Consider the following 17,109-nt stretch of genomic DNA (forward strand, 5'->3'; position numbering starts at 1 on the left):
TCTGTCTGAAAGTAAGTTGCATTTAACTCACAAACAGCAAGAGAAACAGATCATTACATAAATTTAAATATTTTGTCCAGCATTTCTTGTTGCCCCAGCAGTGCACATAGAGTTCAGCAAAAACATGGGATCCACCCATCTGGCTTCCTCTGCAGGACCAAGGAACAAACTGTTTGCTAAAATGCCCTGATTTACTTATTAAACTGTGATTTCAATCTAATCCATTGAAGTGGCATTCCACACATGCCCAAAGATGCATGAAGGGAATTGAGAGCTGCTCACAGCATGCACGTGGAAATTGGATTAGATGTAGAATTACAGTATGAAAGAAAACATTATAGATTGTTTTAAAAAAGGGTAGTTGATACTCAAATTGGTTACTTTTTATTTAAGCACAACCTTGCTTAGACATCCACCCCTTTGTGCACAATTAAGTCCCTTTCTCCTTACACATCACACCCAGAGGAGACACAGGCCACACTGAATCATGCTTCAAGCTGTACCATCCATAGAGTGCAGACATACAGAAATGCAGTGGGAGCTAAACCCACTGTGTTTAACACACTCCAAAATTCTGTCCATCAGAATGAGGCATGGGAACACTGCAGTAAAGGCTCCTTGAGTGCCACATGGAAGTCAAACCTCATTAGTGAATCATATGTGCGATAAAGAAAAAATTATTGGGTGAGGCAGAAATTTGAAAAAAGCTGTATCAGTATCATGTGAACAACTAATGAGACTCCAGGAACTAATAAATCTGTAATCATCATTACTGTGAAATATGGTAATAGAATCTCTACCAGAGTAAATATCACACAAAGGTCAGCAAGTTACTTTCATTGACACAAAAAAATCTACTAAACTTCACAAATAAAACAGATCCTTGCATAACTTGGAAAAATGTGTCTGTTTGTCTGACAAATTATTTAGCAGTTAGCATGGGACCACCTGGAATGCATCTGCTCTACCTCCCTCTCCTTGCTGCAGCAAGCCCATCCCAGCTCCCAGTGCCACAATCCAAGGTTTGAATCCTTGGCTCCCTGAAATGCTGGGTATAGTTTAATGCAGGCACAGTGACACACAATTCCTGCTGTCCTAAAAAATCTGTTCCAAGTGTGTCATGTGTATAATAGCACATTAAGAGGCAAGGGGGGAGAGCTTGGCTTTTTACCTTTCAATTTAGGAGAATGGATTTTTGTGGATTATAGGATTTTTGTTTCCTATGCCTTATATGGTATACTTACTACTTTATAGCAACTCTCAGACTCTAAGAAATGATCCAATGTATGCATTGAATTCCATTGTGCCCTTTAAACTTGGTGTTGGGGGCTGTGGATTTGGAATCAAATTAACAAATACCTTTTATTCTGCAGTAAATGTCTCTGCATACACTTTGCTTCTCATTTCCAGAGGCAAAAGTCTATTCCACTCAAAATCAAAACATTCCATTCAAAATCTATTCCAATCAAAATCAAAACACCATCAACCAGCTCACTATTCTGTTCTTTGTGAACAAACATGAGGTAACATTCAGTCAATGGGAGGCTACCACTGGATTTCTAATCAGTGAATAACAAGGAAAAGAATCTTGGGACTGAGAACACAGAAAATTTTTCTGCTCTGGAAAAGGTCTGTAATGCATTATGAACTGCAATGGTAGGAAAAGGTTAAACAGAATGGATCTTCTTGCCAACGGACACTGGAAGTAAAACTCACTCCAGTCAATCTAAAATGTTATCAATGTGTGTTTAAGCAAGGGAATATTTACATAACTTCATTAAGCAAATAGGCCTGGGGGAGCAGGGGGAAATGTTAGAGTAAAACCATGGGAAAGATTCACCAGGCCATTTGGAAAGAGCTCATGTTTGAAAAGAAAATAAATCTGATCATCACAGAATTCCAGCCTTTGCATCAATTTGAACACAAAAGGAAAAGGTAGGAATAGCCCTATGAGCAAATCCAGGATGAACCTGAAGAGATGAAAAAATGCCTGGAGAGAAATGCACTGATTGCACTTCAGCAGAAACAATTCAAGTTAGGCTAAAACAGTTGGAGATGGTTACTCACAAGCTGCAAGACCTTCATGGCCACCCTGGGCAGGTGTTTCACCTGACAGCAGCTGTAACAGTCAATAGCACCCACCCACAAGTCACAAATGAAGGCCTTTAGATATAGTGTAATTCTTCTTCTCATTTTTTAAAAATGAAGACAAATTTTCACACAGGTTAAGAAACCACATGAGGTCATAATCTTTTCACCTTCCAAGCCCCTCCCTGCTCTTTGCATCTTCAATCACCAGTAAAATCATACCAGGATGTAACAGTCTGCTTCCCAGGGCTGCTGCTGGCACAGTGCACTTCCAGTTCTTCCTTAACACAGAGCTGCAAACACCTGGAACAAAAACCAGCAGTAAAATATCAGATAAAGAGTGGCATTGCCTTAATAGTATATTTAGCTCTGGCACACATTGAGACTTGGCAAGCAGGGCCCTGTCAGTTCCCAATCCATTTCCAGGCACAAGACTTGTCCACACAGAGTGACATCCTGGGCTTGTAGCTGCACAGGAAGGCAAGAGGGCATGCAGGAGTCATCAGATATGAGAAATAATTAATTTGATATGGGGTTTCTATTAAGGGACTTGAAAAAGTTTGCAGAGTCTGTTGCAGCACTAAAACACATCTGTGTGTTTTTCTGGAAACAATGGAAAAGTCCAGGGGGATGAAAAGCTAGCACAAAAGCAGCTCATTTCAGAAGCACAGCCCCCTGAAGTTGCTTTAAGGAGTTAGTAAACAATAAATAAGCAGCAAGATGGATGGTTTGCTGTATCAAGACAGTCTCCCAGCAGGTCCTCACCTCCTGCCCAAAAGCATTGTGTCTCATTTTGCTACCAATGCTATTCCTGAGCTGTTATGCGATCCTATGTAACTACCTTTAAGTGCATCACAGAAGAGAACAAAAGAGCAAGGCCCTCCTTAAAGCAGAGTTTGTTCTGCTATGTATCCAGAAGCTGCTGAAAATGGAAAGGTCCTTCAATTTATCAAACAGAGTTGGAGCATAGGAATCACATTAAAGCATTTCTCACACAGGATAGAAAGGCCAAGGCCTGTTATTGTCCTAGTTAAAATATTTCCTCCTAAAAATAAAATCTCATTGCAAAATATTTTAAAAGCCTATTGTAGGGGTACTGAGGGGCAATAGGCTTACCAAGGGAGATTTCAAGCTTTGGAAATCCCATGGAGCAGACCATTTCCTTATGGAATTATAAATTAAGATCAACCCTTAATGCTTTTCCACACTTGAATGTCTCTATGGAAGTCAGAGTCCAAAATCCTTGATGAACCACTGTCAGAAGCAAAGGTGAGGGTGGGAAAAATAGAGCAGTTTCAAGTTCATTATTTGATTAACACTGACAGAGAGCAATCTGTTTTGTTCCAGACTTGGTGCCAGAGGATAGAAATTTCCCAGTGCCTCCTTTCCCTGAGCTCCTACTTGAGGACAGCTCAGCACAGTTGGAGAGAGCTTTGTGCTGCACTCCAGCACCTTGTGGGTGGAAGGTGTGAGGCAAACACTAAGCAGTAACACCACTAAAATAAGGGACAAGAAGAGAGTTGTACTGGTTTACAGGCAGGGGAAAAAAACTTCAAAGTTTACCACTGACAGAAAGTTGATAAAATGCGTTCCTTGCTGCATGTGCTGGCATCAGGGGGCTGCTGAAGGACAGGCTAAGAGTACAAAGTACAAGATTTTGTTGTTTCTTAAAGCACTTGGAGAGTTGCTTTGGAGACTCAATGTTGTTTTATATTCCAGCAAAGACAACTTCCTGCAAGTGATTCATTACTTCTAATCCACAAGCCATTACAGAGCAGCACTCTGACAGATTCCTGATTTCTCTGGGGACACCAGCACAATGTGAAGAGGTTAATGGGAAGTACAGGCATTCATACCAATTACAGCAGCAGGCAGCTGAATCTCTCTTACTGGAAAACAATGTTATTTTCATTTACTCAGAGGAGGTGCAGGTTTCTTTGAAATTGTCTTTAGAGTAAGACGCATCACAAGGTTGCCATCAGTGCAATAGTCTCAATTGAAGCAAAGACAAATCACTCGAGCCAGAGTCTAGTCCTTGATGCTACTCTTGGTTACTAGGACAGCTCTACAGCCCTGTACTAAGGCATTGATTTCCAGGCTAATTCTTCATGAGGAACACAGCTTACATCCCTCATTACTCATGATAAGGACTCCTCCTCTGGAGAAGGGAGGGAGAAAAGGAGCCAGATGCTCAGGCTGTATCCCTGCATTTCTAGTTGTTCCAAGCTACAGCTTATCATGAGCCCAAGATCACTTGGGCTTTGTGCTCTACACTTGCACACACAAATGGTGTATGAGGGCACAGCGCATCTACAACAGCAAACACTTCTCTTGTCCCCCATGCAGGAACTTTGGGATAGAACTAAGTAACTATCCAGAGCAACCAATCCAAGTTCAGAAAGCTATTTCCCTTAAGAATTAAGGCCATTAGTTCTACTTAGGAGAGAAGAGAGAAAAAGAATTGAGTTCTCTTAGCTTAATGGAAATTCAAGAAATCTGAGGCACAAAAGTAAAAACCACCCATGCGAGGTTGTTTGCCTCTCTGTGGAGAAGAGAAATAAGTCTAGCTGAAATGAACTGGCCTAAGGTCACTAAATGAGCGTGGGCTTTGCATTTACTGTTCCCTAAAACACTTCTAAGTGAGGTCTTGTAACAAGGCCTCTTTCTTTTCCACTAGAAGCCACACAAGAGTCCTGGGATACAGGAACAGCATTATCTTCATTTTCAAACGGAGAATAAAGGCAAGCTGAGGCTCAGTGGTGTCCCCAAGGTCACTGCTGGGAACAGATAACTGAGCCCAGGTTTCAAGTCACAAGCTACTGACTTGGCTCTGCTTTGTTCTTTCTCTCTCTACTTGCCAAAGGACCTCTGTGTCACTGAGAACTGCCTCCTTGATTTACCTATTGACTCACGAAGAAGAAAAGAATGCATAAATTATTCTGAAGGTGCCAGGATAAGAAGCACCCTCCCACCTCTGTGTGGCTGTTCTCACCTGACACAGCAAAAGCCTTGGCTCCCATAAGGAAGAGCAGAACCAGGCCCACAGATTTCTGCTTTGATTATCAAGAAGTAAGCCTGGAGACAAAACCAAAGCCTACATCAACTTCTTTTCAGCCTTTCATTAAGTGTCTAAAACATGCTTATCTCAACCTTCCAAGTGGCTATTCACCAAAACCCTGACTAAGAGTCTCATTTCATTTCAAACTGCAGGGAGCCCACATCAAACCCAAATAACCCAACAGTTTTATCAGGAGGCATTTGTGCCCCACAGAGCTTTAATGATTTGTTTGGAACTTAATTTCATTCTGTCTATAACTTTCGATATAATCCTCAACACTTCGTGTTTAGTACTCAAAAAGACAAGAAATATTTTTAGCACTTAGCTCAAGACTTGTAAAGCCACACTCCTGGTTTCTACAATACATTTTGACACCTGAACTGAGACAAACCTGCCTAAACTGTCAGCACATAAGTATGTTTTAATTGCTCATTGCCAACACACACACAGACACTCTAGAGTAAAATGCTCCCTATCTTAATTTCTTAATTTTTAAACTTTAAAAGCAAGCAGGCCACTCAAAGGACTATGCATGAACAAAGCCATTCAAACATGGGGCTTTGGGCATAACCATGGATAGGACAAAAGTCCATAAACCTCCTCTTGCTCACTGTCATTCACCATCAACAGAACCAATATTGTGAGTTGGAAGGGACCCACAAAGATCAAGGCTGAAGGGTTTGTCACTGTATAAACCCCATCCTCAATAAAAATATTAAAAGACAATTCAAACTGGCATTTCTTAGCATTCTACTAATCCCACCCTGATAATTGCCAGGCACAAAGAGGTTTTTTCCTCCATGGATTACTGGCCCTACTGTTAAAAATAGGACACTATCAGTAGTTTAAATTTCTCACCTCCATTATATTTTTTAAGAGTTGGCTGTATGACAGAATATTTTTACTCTACCTAAACTAGCTTTTTGCCTGGGAATAAACTACAAGTTTAGGAGAAATGCCCATGGTACTGCTCCTCTAAAAAACCTCAGGGCCTCTGCATCTCCTCTTTTAGTGGAGTTTTTGTCACTTGAATTTGCATTTTCAAGGTTAAAACAATTAATATAGCATACCAACAACTTCCAGTGTTAATGACAGCAGAGCTGTAGGTAAACCAGAGCCAGGTTAAAGTCCAGAAACAAATAACATCCTGCTGCAAACTGCAGCTCTGTTTACTGAAATGTGTTCCCCCTCCCATCCCCAGCAATAACTTTGCAATAATAGTCATTACTCAGGTATTCACAAAGGAAAACTTGGTTTTCTTGCTTCTACTGATAGCATTTTTAATGCTAGTTTTGTCAGATTAGAGGATGAATTCAAAGTCAGGGGCTGCAAGTCTTTTCAAGATCCACTCTTAGGCTCCTATGAAACCTCAAGCCTCTTTGTCCAGGAGTGATATGGTTAAACCAGTATTTATTCTTAATAAAAGTGCCTTGATGCAAATCTCTAGTCAAGAACTAGTAGCAAGCACTAAACCCTAAACTATAGATTAAAATTGGTTTTGATGTGTTCATGCAACTCCTGCCACATATCCTGACCCCTCACCAGACCAAGGACCAGAGTGGGCTTTTGGCATTCAGATGCTACAGGATAACCCCATTTGCCAGGGGAACCACAGATACCTGATGTTAAATGTCATTCCCTGCCTTCTCCTCTCTCCTGAGCTCCTCATTTTGTTGTATCTATTTTCAGTCAGTGGTTTGGCTGACTTCTCATGAGCTCCCTGCAACACCACCTGCTTGACCACACCCCAGGTAATCAAAATCCTAAAAAGGAAATTGCTATTCCATTCCAGGTCTGGAGGTCACTGCTCAAAAAAGCAAATGCCCAGATCCAAGAGTGGAGTTAAGAAGGAAAGAGATGTCATAACTGAGCCAGTCAAATCATCTTCCCAGAATGAGAAGAGAGAAGCATCCAGACCTTGTTATTCCCTGGCATGGTGAAACTGAGGTTTTGTCACACAAATTTTCCAACACAGCAAATCTTGTTCCTCTCTAACTGCACAACTCCTAACTCTGGACTGCTAAGAGGGAAGAAATTCCTGCCCTGATCCTTCCAACACCTCTAAAGCCCTTAGGCACAACAGTGCAGGACTTGCAGCATTAGGCAGGGAGCTGCAGGAAAAGGTGGTGCAATCCCATCTGTGCCATGGCACCTGGCAAACCAGCACATTTAAACTCTGCATCCAAACTACCAAGCAGGAGCAGATGCATTTTATTCTTTTAATGGCTAACCTATTTCCTTCCTGGTGTGCTATTATTTGCTGAAGACAGCTGTGGACTTAAACTACCTTTTTGCCTTCAGCCAAAATAAATAAATATTTATGGCTAATTAGGAATTGCCTCTCAGGGTTGGGAGGTGCACCTGACTGAACAAGAGGCCATGCCATAGGGCCTAGGAACAGGGAGCAGCTGCTGTGCCTCCAACCAGAGGGAGAAACCAGGAAACACCAACTTGTCAGCAAGCCCAGCCTCCATCCACACCAGGATCTACATCCCAGTGTAGGGATATATACAATTGCTGTAAGCAGCTTAATACAAATGACCACAAGTTCCTCTCCTGAGCACAGTGGCAGAGAAGGATGGATGCCTGCTTTTTGTCAGGCTCCCCGTCTCAGTCACTGTAGGAACTTCAGTTGAAGCACCTTAAGCCATGCTCAGCAGCAATTTTTTCAAAAATAGGTATGGTAATAGTCAAAGGGGCAGTGAAGAGATGAATAATGTAAACGCTGACTTGCTGAAATCCCTTTCTATATATCCAATAGTCCCAGGGGTTTGAAGAAGGGCTGAACCTTACAGAACGCGCGCCATCTCGTGGCACTGCTCGGGAATTGCGGCACTACGGGAGAAAAGAGGGAGGGTTTTTTTACCCACACACCCTAATATTTGATCCCAGAATATTTCTGCTTACTAAACATTCCCAGCAGCTCCAGGCAGGTCCTCCACCAGCTCTGCTTTCTGTAGTATCAAACTGAGCAGGTTTCTGTCAGCCAAATTTTCCACAGGAATAGATAAGCTCATGCTAAGAGCTTGTCTTTAACACAGGAAAACTCTGCTGAGCTCAAAATACATCCAATACAGATGCAATAGGATCAATAGCAGAAAAAATAAAAGGTCCTGGTTTGGGTTTTTAAAAATTTTTTGTCATCAACCCTTATTAAGACTTTGCATTTAATTTGGGGTTTTATGTTACACATTAAGGAAATAGTTAATGCCCAAAAGACTGCAAACTAACCCAACAGTTGTGATGAACAAAAGAGAAAATAGTAAACCCCCTTGATTAGTCAGCTTACTTCAATGGAGACCGCAACCAAAATCACCACAATTCACAAAAGCATTTCATGCCTTCCTCTGTACTAGCACTAGCAGCACTTCCCAGTGTTCAAATAATTCCCCTTAAAGGAAAACTGAAAGGGGAAACATTTTACAACAGTGAGATATCTCTGCAGACAAGGCAGACTTTGGCCAAGCAAGCTTTTTTTTTAAATTTTATATTCATAAATGACATCAAGCAAACAGCTTTCAAACAGTCAATGAGAAATCCAGCCATGCCTTGACTATGCTCAAAAGACCAGACTAAAGTGGAGGAACAAGATTTAAAAAAAAGATCACTTTTTAATTTAATTTCTGTTTAAATTAATATTGCACAGCTCCATGACCAAGCATTGCCTTTAAAAGTTAAATTATTTCTACAGAAACTCCCAGAGCTGCAGGCTAAGACAAACAGACAAATGAGTTTGTTACAGGTCACACAGCTCTGCCCTGTCACAAGCATTAGCTGATTCTTGAGGTCTTTTATTCCTAAAATGTTATCAAACCTTTCTGTTTTCCATGGAGCCTGCTGTTACTTACAGAACTGGTGGCAGAAACAGGAAGTTGAAAAGAAAGTTTGTTTGGGGGCTTAGGGCCCCATGTAAAGGCCACCAAGCTGCTATCACAGGGTGGAGGGGATCTTTGTGGGTTCATTAAATAAGTTTCCTCACTGCACTCCCAGTAACCAGCCACCCAGAGGGCAAAACAAACTCTTTTTCCTAAAGTACATTCACCTGCCTTCCATACCACAACAGGACCAGGGGAAAGTGCTCTTGTCCCTGAGCTGAAGGCCAGATTGCAAGCTTTCTTAGCTGGGATTATAACACACTCTCTGGCAGTCTTCTGGCTTTCTGACCTGCATTAAAGTGGCAGGCAACAGTACACACAGGAGCAGCTCTGAATCCATTTGTATTCAGCTCCAGGAACCCAAACGTTTGGCTTCAGCCACCAGGGGCCTTGAGGCAGGAGGGTGACTGCCCACACCCAGGTGTGGGATCTCAGCACATTGTTCCCGATGTCCAGAGATGCCAGGAGAACCCTTGGGGGTCTCAAAAACCCTGGAATGTTGCCAAGAGTGTTTGGTGGCTTGATTTTGATCCATCCACAGAAGTAACAAGAGTCTGAGGACAAGAGAATCACTTTAGAGTAAAAGGTGTAAAAGAGACACATTTAGAGGGTGAGATATAGACTTTAAGGTTTTTGGTACAGGGGGGTTATGGAGACAAGATGGAGGGATCAGGGCGTGTCTTGTCCTTCTTCTTTCTTCTTCTTGTCCTCCATCTCCTGTGATGATGTTGGCACTTAGAGATTGGTTTATGGTGAAGGTGCACTTGCTAACATGGGCGAAAAGCATTGGGAAATAAAGGTAAATATTGTATACGTAGGTTTTAGTATAAAAAGACATGACCGCCCCGTGGGTGGTCAGAGAGTGCCTGTGACTGCTTGCAGATCAGACCTCTGTTGGGCAGACAGAAAAATTTTGTAGATAAGAAATAATAAACAACCTGAAGACCGAAAGCTGAAGAGTCCAGACTCGTCCTTTGCATCGCGCCCACCAAAGAACCACTCTACCCGTGTCGGGGCAGAGACAGACAGCCGGACCCGACACCCAGGTTTCGAGAGGCACACAAACTCAGGTGATCCCCACCAGAGGCTTGCACTGTATCCCTGCTCAGAACCACTTTATGCCTCTGTTTCCCCACCTGAGGAATCAGGGTAACCAGCAGCCAGGATAGGATGAGCAGGGCACACACAGGCCTGTGGCACACATTTCCCTCCCAGTTTTTTTGAGCCATGGATAAAGTGATTGAATTCAGGCAGGTTTGAATGAGGTATGTGAATACAGGGCTGGGGCAGAGCAGCAATGAACTTCTTTTCCTCCATACTTATTCTTTGCTCAACAACATATTGCACACCTCTAATTCCTCTGCTAAACATCCGTAATTTTCTGACAAGGGTTTGTATGTGAATCAGGGCAACAGACACAGACAAGTCCCTTAAAGGAGACTTTACTAAAGCAGAATTATAAAATTCATAGACTTCTACTTCAACCAAACTGCGCATTTTAACAAAGAAATGGTTGACATCACTTCAATTACTAGCACTCTTAACAAAATTATTTCATTAGGGACTTATGAAAAGACCAAGAAAATATACTGTCTAATTTCCACAATTTTTAAGTAAAGGAGGGCACATCAAGCCAACACATGGTACCCCTCTGTCTAGGAAAAGGGTGCTAAGCTGTGGTCACAGGACAGACAGAAAATACTCTATGCAGACACCAAAACTGCTATGGAACTGCTGGGGAGATTTGGCAAAGCAGGAGACACCACATCATCGCCTGCTTTGTAAGGCCTCACTGTTCTCCTGGGAACTGTTTGGCTGAAGAAGACAAAAAAGCCTCACACACACATTTCCCTTCACCCTCAAAGGTGCCCTGCTCTTTCCTACACAATAACCCAAGCATAGTGAAACACATAAACACCTCACCTGCTGTTCCTGGATCTCCTCTGCCCTGGGCCCCTCCATCCTCACTGGCTCCTCTTGACAGACAGACACCCACCAAGCTGCTCCAGAAGGCATCACTACTGCCCAGGCAGCAGCCAAAACCCAGGACAGCACTTCCTAGCTCTCCTCTCTCTCCAGCAGACCCAACAGGTGCCTGTCCCAGTGCTTTTAACCTCTCTGTGTCCACCCTCAGCTGCAAGTAATCGAGCCTGATCCCCCCCCCCCTCTCTATTGGCCACACCTGTGTCCTGCCAGTCCTCACTCCCCCCGTGGTTCCCCCGGCCATCAGAATCCCCCGGGCTCACAGCTGCAGCCCTAGGCTGTCCCAAGGAGTCAACGACGCTGTCATGACCTGAAGTTCCAGGAGTTTTTGGGAGGCTTTTCTCATTTTCAGGACGGGAACATCAAGGTTTCATGCCACGTCTGGTGTTACCTGGCATTCAGGTTGTGTAGAAAGGGCTGGTTTGAGTACATCAATCACCCCAAAGGAAGAGAAACCAACAGAGGGAAAGTATACACCAGCGATCCTTTCTCCAAGCAGAGCAGTTAAACTTGTGCGCAGCTATCAATCAAAGCTCCAGCAAAACCTGTTCTACCAAAGGCAGGTGATCTTTGCGAAAGACCAGATTCCTCTGAAAACTTCATTACCATGCGTGAGCCTCTTGACAGGCTCCTTAATGCGGCATAAATTTTAATAAGCCAGCACACAGCACTTCCCAGGTGTTAAATAGGTGTGAGTGTGCCCTGGTGAGTGCAGCACACTGGCTGTGATCTCAGCTTTTAAAGATATTAAATCTCGAAAAAGCAAAAGAGCCATTTGCTAACACGGAGATTAAGTAAAGTCTTGTGCACAAAGGCTAGAATGAAAATTAATTTGTTTTTCTCTATCAACTGCATTCTTCAGCAAGCAGGGACTTGTCTTTTAACCATTTTTGCAGAGTGCCATTTCTGTCAACACAGATCCAAAAAAAGTACAAAATTAAATTTAAAAAAAAACCCACCCATAAAGACAGAAATAATAAACTAAGCAGACTGAGGATATACATTTTATCCCTAATTATTAAAAAGTTATCCAGGAAATGCAAAATACCATTTTAATACCATTACTATTGACAAGATCTGTTCTGATGATAATTTTTCTGGAATCAAAAATAGGATATGCATTTTCAGAGACAAATCACCTGAAGCACATGCTGTTGAATTTCACTGAAAGTCACACTGAAAACATGTAACATTTGGATGTGTCAGGCTTTCCATAAATTTCCTCCAATAATATATAGATTTCTCACAGAACTGATTAATACTTCAATTTTTGTAACTACATGAAACAATATATTCCCCTTTCTCTAAAACTTGCAGTCATTGCTGCGTGGTAAAATATCAAAGTAACAGTAGTAATAATAGTAGTAGTAGTAGTAGTAGTAATAATAATAATAATCTCTTTTGTAAGTCCAAAGAAGATGGACCATCATATTCTGTATTGAAAGTTTTGTCAGCTCAGATGTGCTCATACACCTGAACAGAAAACCTGCTTTGGCTGAAGTCCCCCCAAGGCACCTCAAAACAGATCTTAAATGACTGTCAGAATTTTGACAGCCCTTCACAGAGGTGGATTTTCAAAGTGAAATTTGAGAGATGTAACGACATTTGAAAGGAAGCAACACAGTAGAGAGTTTCTCAGGAATGCCAAAAAATGAAAGATACTGAGGAGGCCTTGCACAGCTGTGGCTCTGAGTGGAGCTATGCCACTACCTGTCACTGTGAAAACACACCAGATTAATCATCAGAAAAAGGAACAGATTGCTGTGTTTGCTTTAGAGTATTTGTAATTACCCAAATTAGGACATTTCTGGCATAATTCCTCAGGCCTCACTGGGAACTGTTCTGGTCCAATGAGCCTTTGTGTCTTTTAATCTGCAGATAGGAAGAGAGGTGACAGCATGGTTAGTGCCTCTTCATAAGAGAGGAGCAGCGTTATTCCCTCTAGTGACAGTCTAATTTTCAAGGGGTAAACATCGAGCTTTGTGTGTCTTCCCTGGGAGATCAAGTTGACACACCTTGTTGTCAAGTACTTTCTCCTGCCTGTAGTGTTAGCAGTCCCCATCTGTACTCTCTTGTGCCCTGTTACAGATCTTGTTAAATAAATTATCTTCTTCCTCAGAGTTTGTATCTTTCAAATACTTGCAGATGATTTGGTTGCCCTATAGCTGCCAGCTAACAAAAGCATACATATTGAACTGTTTTACTCTTTCCTTCTGGATTCCCCAAGGGCTTTTCACGGCTCTTATCTGACTGCCCTCTGGTGTTGTCGGCAATGGCCCAGTGATGAGGTGTCCCAATACCTCGGTGCTGGACAGAAGGGAAGCCTTGCCCCCTCCCAGGACAGGATACCTGTGTCCCTGCACTTCAGCAACATGCAGGGCTCCGGAGTCATTTCCTACTGACGATTCCACGATTCCATCTTGTATTTCTCTCACCCTGTGGCTTGTTTACATCTTCCCTCGATGATTCATCGGGCTAATGTTTTAGAGCCTTTGGCTCACTTCTGCCTCTCATCACTGATTAAACAAAAGGGCGTACACCTTCTCTTGAGAGGTTGGACACTGGGAATTTAGAAACTTCCTAGAAGATCTCGGGACAGTGGGACAGACTCTTTGCACCAGGGGCAGCCTGCCCTCCTTCCTGAGCAAAGGATCAATCAAAGGATTGGCAGCATCAATCTCTGGGAAAACAAATCACCTATAACACCAGCACTGAAGAGCTATAACCATCCACCTTCCACCAGCAGAGGGGAAACTGCTGCCTCCACAGCTGTGCCCTAAAACGCACATCAAGAAATGGAAAATTATTTGAATGGAGCAGATGTTTGATGCCACTTGGGTGTGTGATGCCAAACAACTCCCCTGCTTGTCCTTCCAAATTACACTGCAGATGACAGCACTGGAACATGGAGCTTACTTAAAAGAAGCACTCATCTTGTGAATTTGATGTATTTATTGCTGCACTGCAGGTATTTGTGAAATGACAACATTTGAGATGCAGCACTAGTAGCAAAACAAGACAAAGCAAAGAGATTATAATCTTCTGACCTGCAGAGGATTCACTGAGTAGCCCCCATAAACATTTCTCCTGCACTGTTGGTGTAAAATGCTTATATGTCAGAAAAATCATGTACTAGTTTTCATTTTCTAGAGAACAGCAACTGTGCCCTGTCAGTCATGCTTGTAAAGAGTCATTACAAAAATCACAATCTCTCTGCTCCATGCAATACAGTAAGTATGAAGGGCTTCTGCAACACAAGTTATTAGAAGTGCCCCAACCATTGTCGAGATTTTAAACACTTCACTTATCTGTGAAGTCACATTCTGAAGGTAATCTCTTGGTGCTCATGCAGAATATGTGTTGCAGTTTTATGGCTACTCATATTAATTGAGCAAAACCATTAGTCACCTTCTTTTTAATCACTGATGTGAGGCCAAAATCATTCCCACCATTTTCACAGAGGAAGAACAAGAAAACTGCAGAGATACGAGGCTGATGAGTCACTGGCAGGGAAACCTACACTGGATTGTTCTCTCATCATTTTCCCATGACTGAAAAAACCAGCCAAGAGTGGAGAAGGGCAGCTGAGGCACCAGGCATTAGGAGGGGCTACAGACAGCAAATCCTTATGGCCGGAGGTGTGGGAGGCAGCATGGCATCAGCTCCAGGACTAGCGCCCCAAAGAGCACGTCCTGTGTCTTGCAAAGCCCCTGCCAAGCAGGACTGCACGTTGGGACAGCCTGCATAAGAGATGATGGACCTGTAATGATGCAAATAAAAGACCTGTTCTAAATCCCAGAGTGTGCAACAATTTTAAAAGCTTGAAATAAAAAGCCATAGTGAGCCAGCTGAAAGAAGGGCCAGAGCAATCCCAACACCCTCTGGAGGAGGGCCTCTCCAACTTGATTGTAACTACCCCTGCACCATTAGCAGACTCTTCCCCCATGCCAAGTCACCCAGCAGCGAGCAGGAGAAGAGAGCTCAGATCACTGCAGCAAGGGCTGGAGAGCTGGAATATGCTGTGTTCCCTCCAACCGCGTCCTCGTGCTCTCAGCACGCTGCCTTCTAACAGAGCAATGCACAGCAGGAGCGGAGCAGGCAGATCGTGCACTGAGAGGCACTTGTTGAATTAGCAGCAACCTGCCCTGTAAAAACACACCCCACAGCAATGCTGGAGACCAGGCTGCCTGCAGCCACACCGCCCCAGCAGCTGCCATCTAAATGTGGCTTAAAGAAGAGCCCCTAAACCCCACACTTTTAAACAAGAACACCGGCTCTATAGCACTAAAATAATTTCTTTTTGCCAATCTCACTGCACAGCTGATAGCACCTATTCTTAGCTTCTCTACAGGCCCTTCCTGTAGGGACAAACTGGTGTCTGTCCATCTTTTGCCATGGTGCAGAAACTCACCAGAGTGAGCGCAGGTCAGCACTCACGTTCACTTAAACTCACACTCTGAAAGACACCCTGGTTCCAGAGAGCTATCAAAAAAGCGTGCTGGGAAAGGTCTGCAGCCAAAGGTCTGCACAAATTTCCTAAAGGCCCAGCAGCAGAATTGCTTCATTGTCGGTGCAGCCCCTGATGCCCTGCACAGGATGGGGGCAGTCGGCAGCTGCTCAGCCTCACTACATCGACACCTGCCCCAGGCATTACCTGGGGAGCTCCTGTGGAGTAAAACGAGGAAAACTGAATTAGATGTGGTTGAAGCTGGGGGCGGGGGGCAGAAGTTTTAAAAGGTGTCTCCCGCACTAGAAAACCCTACATTTTAAAATTCTGTAATGGGGTCAAATTGGGATCTCTGCACGCCAAATGAAAGCCAACATAACCTCCCCCGCAAAGAGAGCCTGAGGGGAGTTTTATAATACTTTCTTACAGAGTAAAAGCTGCAGGGTGGGCGCACCTTCAAATTTCCCCTGAATTTTACATGGCAGACATAGCTACTCTAGAGAGCGCGGGCTCGGAGGGCGGTCGAGGGCAGGGGATGCTGCATCGGCGGAGCAGCACTCAGCCCGTGCCTCCCCGGGGGACGCGGAGAGGCGGAGGCGGCCCCGGGGGCGGCCCCCAACCCTCCCTGCGTGTCGCGGACTCACCTGGGGGCGGCCCGAGGCGGCGGTGGCGGGCAGCTCCCAGCTCCCGGCTCCCGGCGCTCAGCCCAGGGCTGCCGGGGTGGCGGGAGGCGGCGCGGGGCTGCTCCCGCCGAGCCCCGCAGCTGCCGGAGGAGCAGGCACAGCAGGAGCAGCAGCAGCAGCAGCAGCAGCAAGAACAGCGCCAGGTAGAGGAGCAGGTTGAGCTCCCACTCCATGCCGCCCGCGGCGCGGCTCGGCTCGGCTCCCCGCGGACCGCTCGGTGCCGGTGCCGGTGCCGGCGGCGGCCGAGCCTCCTCCCCTGCGGCAGGAGAGGGGCACCGGGCGGAGGGGCCGCGGAGCCCGTCCTGCCTTCACCCCCCGCCTCTGCGGCACCTCCCGGCGGGGCAGCCCTGGCGGCAGGAGGGCACCGGGACGGGGGCGGTGGGTGCAGGGGGCACCGGGGCTGCGCCGCGCCGCTGCTCCGAGCGGGCGCGTGTTGTCCCTGCTCCTTGGGCACAGGTCCCCTGTCACACAAACGATGCTCCGAGACCACCTGTCACCGGCAGGAGAAGCTCCTGGGGTGGCTCACTTCGAGTCGGAGCCTCCCATGCAGACTGAAATGCCCACATGTGCACCTATCCTCCCTGCCTCCCCAGCCCGTGTCACCTTACACCGGCACAGGCCAAACAGCTCCGAAGGCCCGCGGCACCAGGAAATGTCTCTCCCCTTGAAGACATTTGAGAACCCTGCCCGTAGCCCAAAGCAAAAACACTCGTCAGGTATTGCCGTGGCAGTGGGAAAGTTATTCCGAGTTTTGGCCACTTGACTCAGATTTTGGTGAATGATGCAGTTGTGATGGACCCACCATGAGTTCTGCTTTTCATGGTACCATCTGTCCACTTCCCTGCATGATTTGTCTGGGCTCAAGTCACATTCCCAAAGCTTCCAAGGATTTATAAGCCAGGGAAGTGAAATTTCAGAGAGGGAGCATTAGCGCGGCTGCATATACTGAAAATTTTGTGAGGGCCTGAGAAAGTG

General features: G+C 44.9%; 1 protein-coding gene across 1 annotated transcript; it reads right to left on the reverse strand.

The window, feature by feature from the left end:
- Window positions 1-2,288: 2,288 nt before the first annotated feature.
- On the reverse strand, window positions 2,289-16,346 carry SMIM43 (small integral membrane protein 43). The gene is made up of 2 exons (XM_077176572.1): window positions 16,096-16,346; window positions 2,289-2,391 (listed from the first exon to the last, which is right to left on the reverse strand). Exons 1-2 carry the CDS (start codon window positions 16,305-16,307, stop codon window positions 2,289-2,291), a joined length of 315 nt encoding a protein of 104 aa, XP_077032687.1. The 5' UTR covers window positions 16,308-16,346.
- Between the last annotated feature and the right edge of the window lie 763 nt (window positions 16,347-17,109).

Source organism: Agelaius phoeniceus, chromosome 4, assembly GCF_051311805.1.
Source record: "Agelaius phoeniceus isolate bAgePho1 chromosome 4, bAgePho1.hap1, whole genome shotgun sequence".
NCBI lineage: Eukaryota > Metazoa > Chordata > Aves > Passeriformes > Icteridae > Agelaius > Agelaius phoeniceus.

Coding starts and splice junctions, on each gene's coding strand:
- SMIM43 (XM_077176572.1), bottom strand. CDS start 16,307: ATGGAGTGGGAGCTCAACCTGCTCCTCTACCTGGCGCTGTTCTTGCTG. Junction 2,392..16,095: donor CCGCCTCGGGCCGCCCCCAG/GTGAGTCCGCGA, acceptor TTTTTGTTCCAG/GTGTTTGCAGCTCTGTGTTA.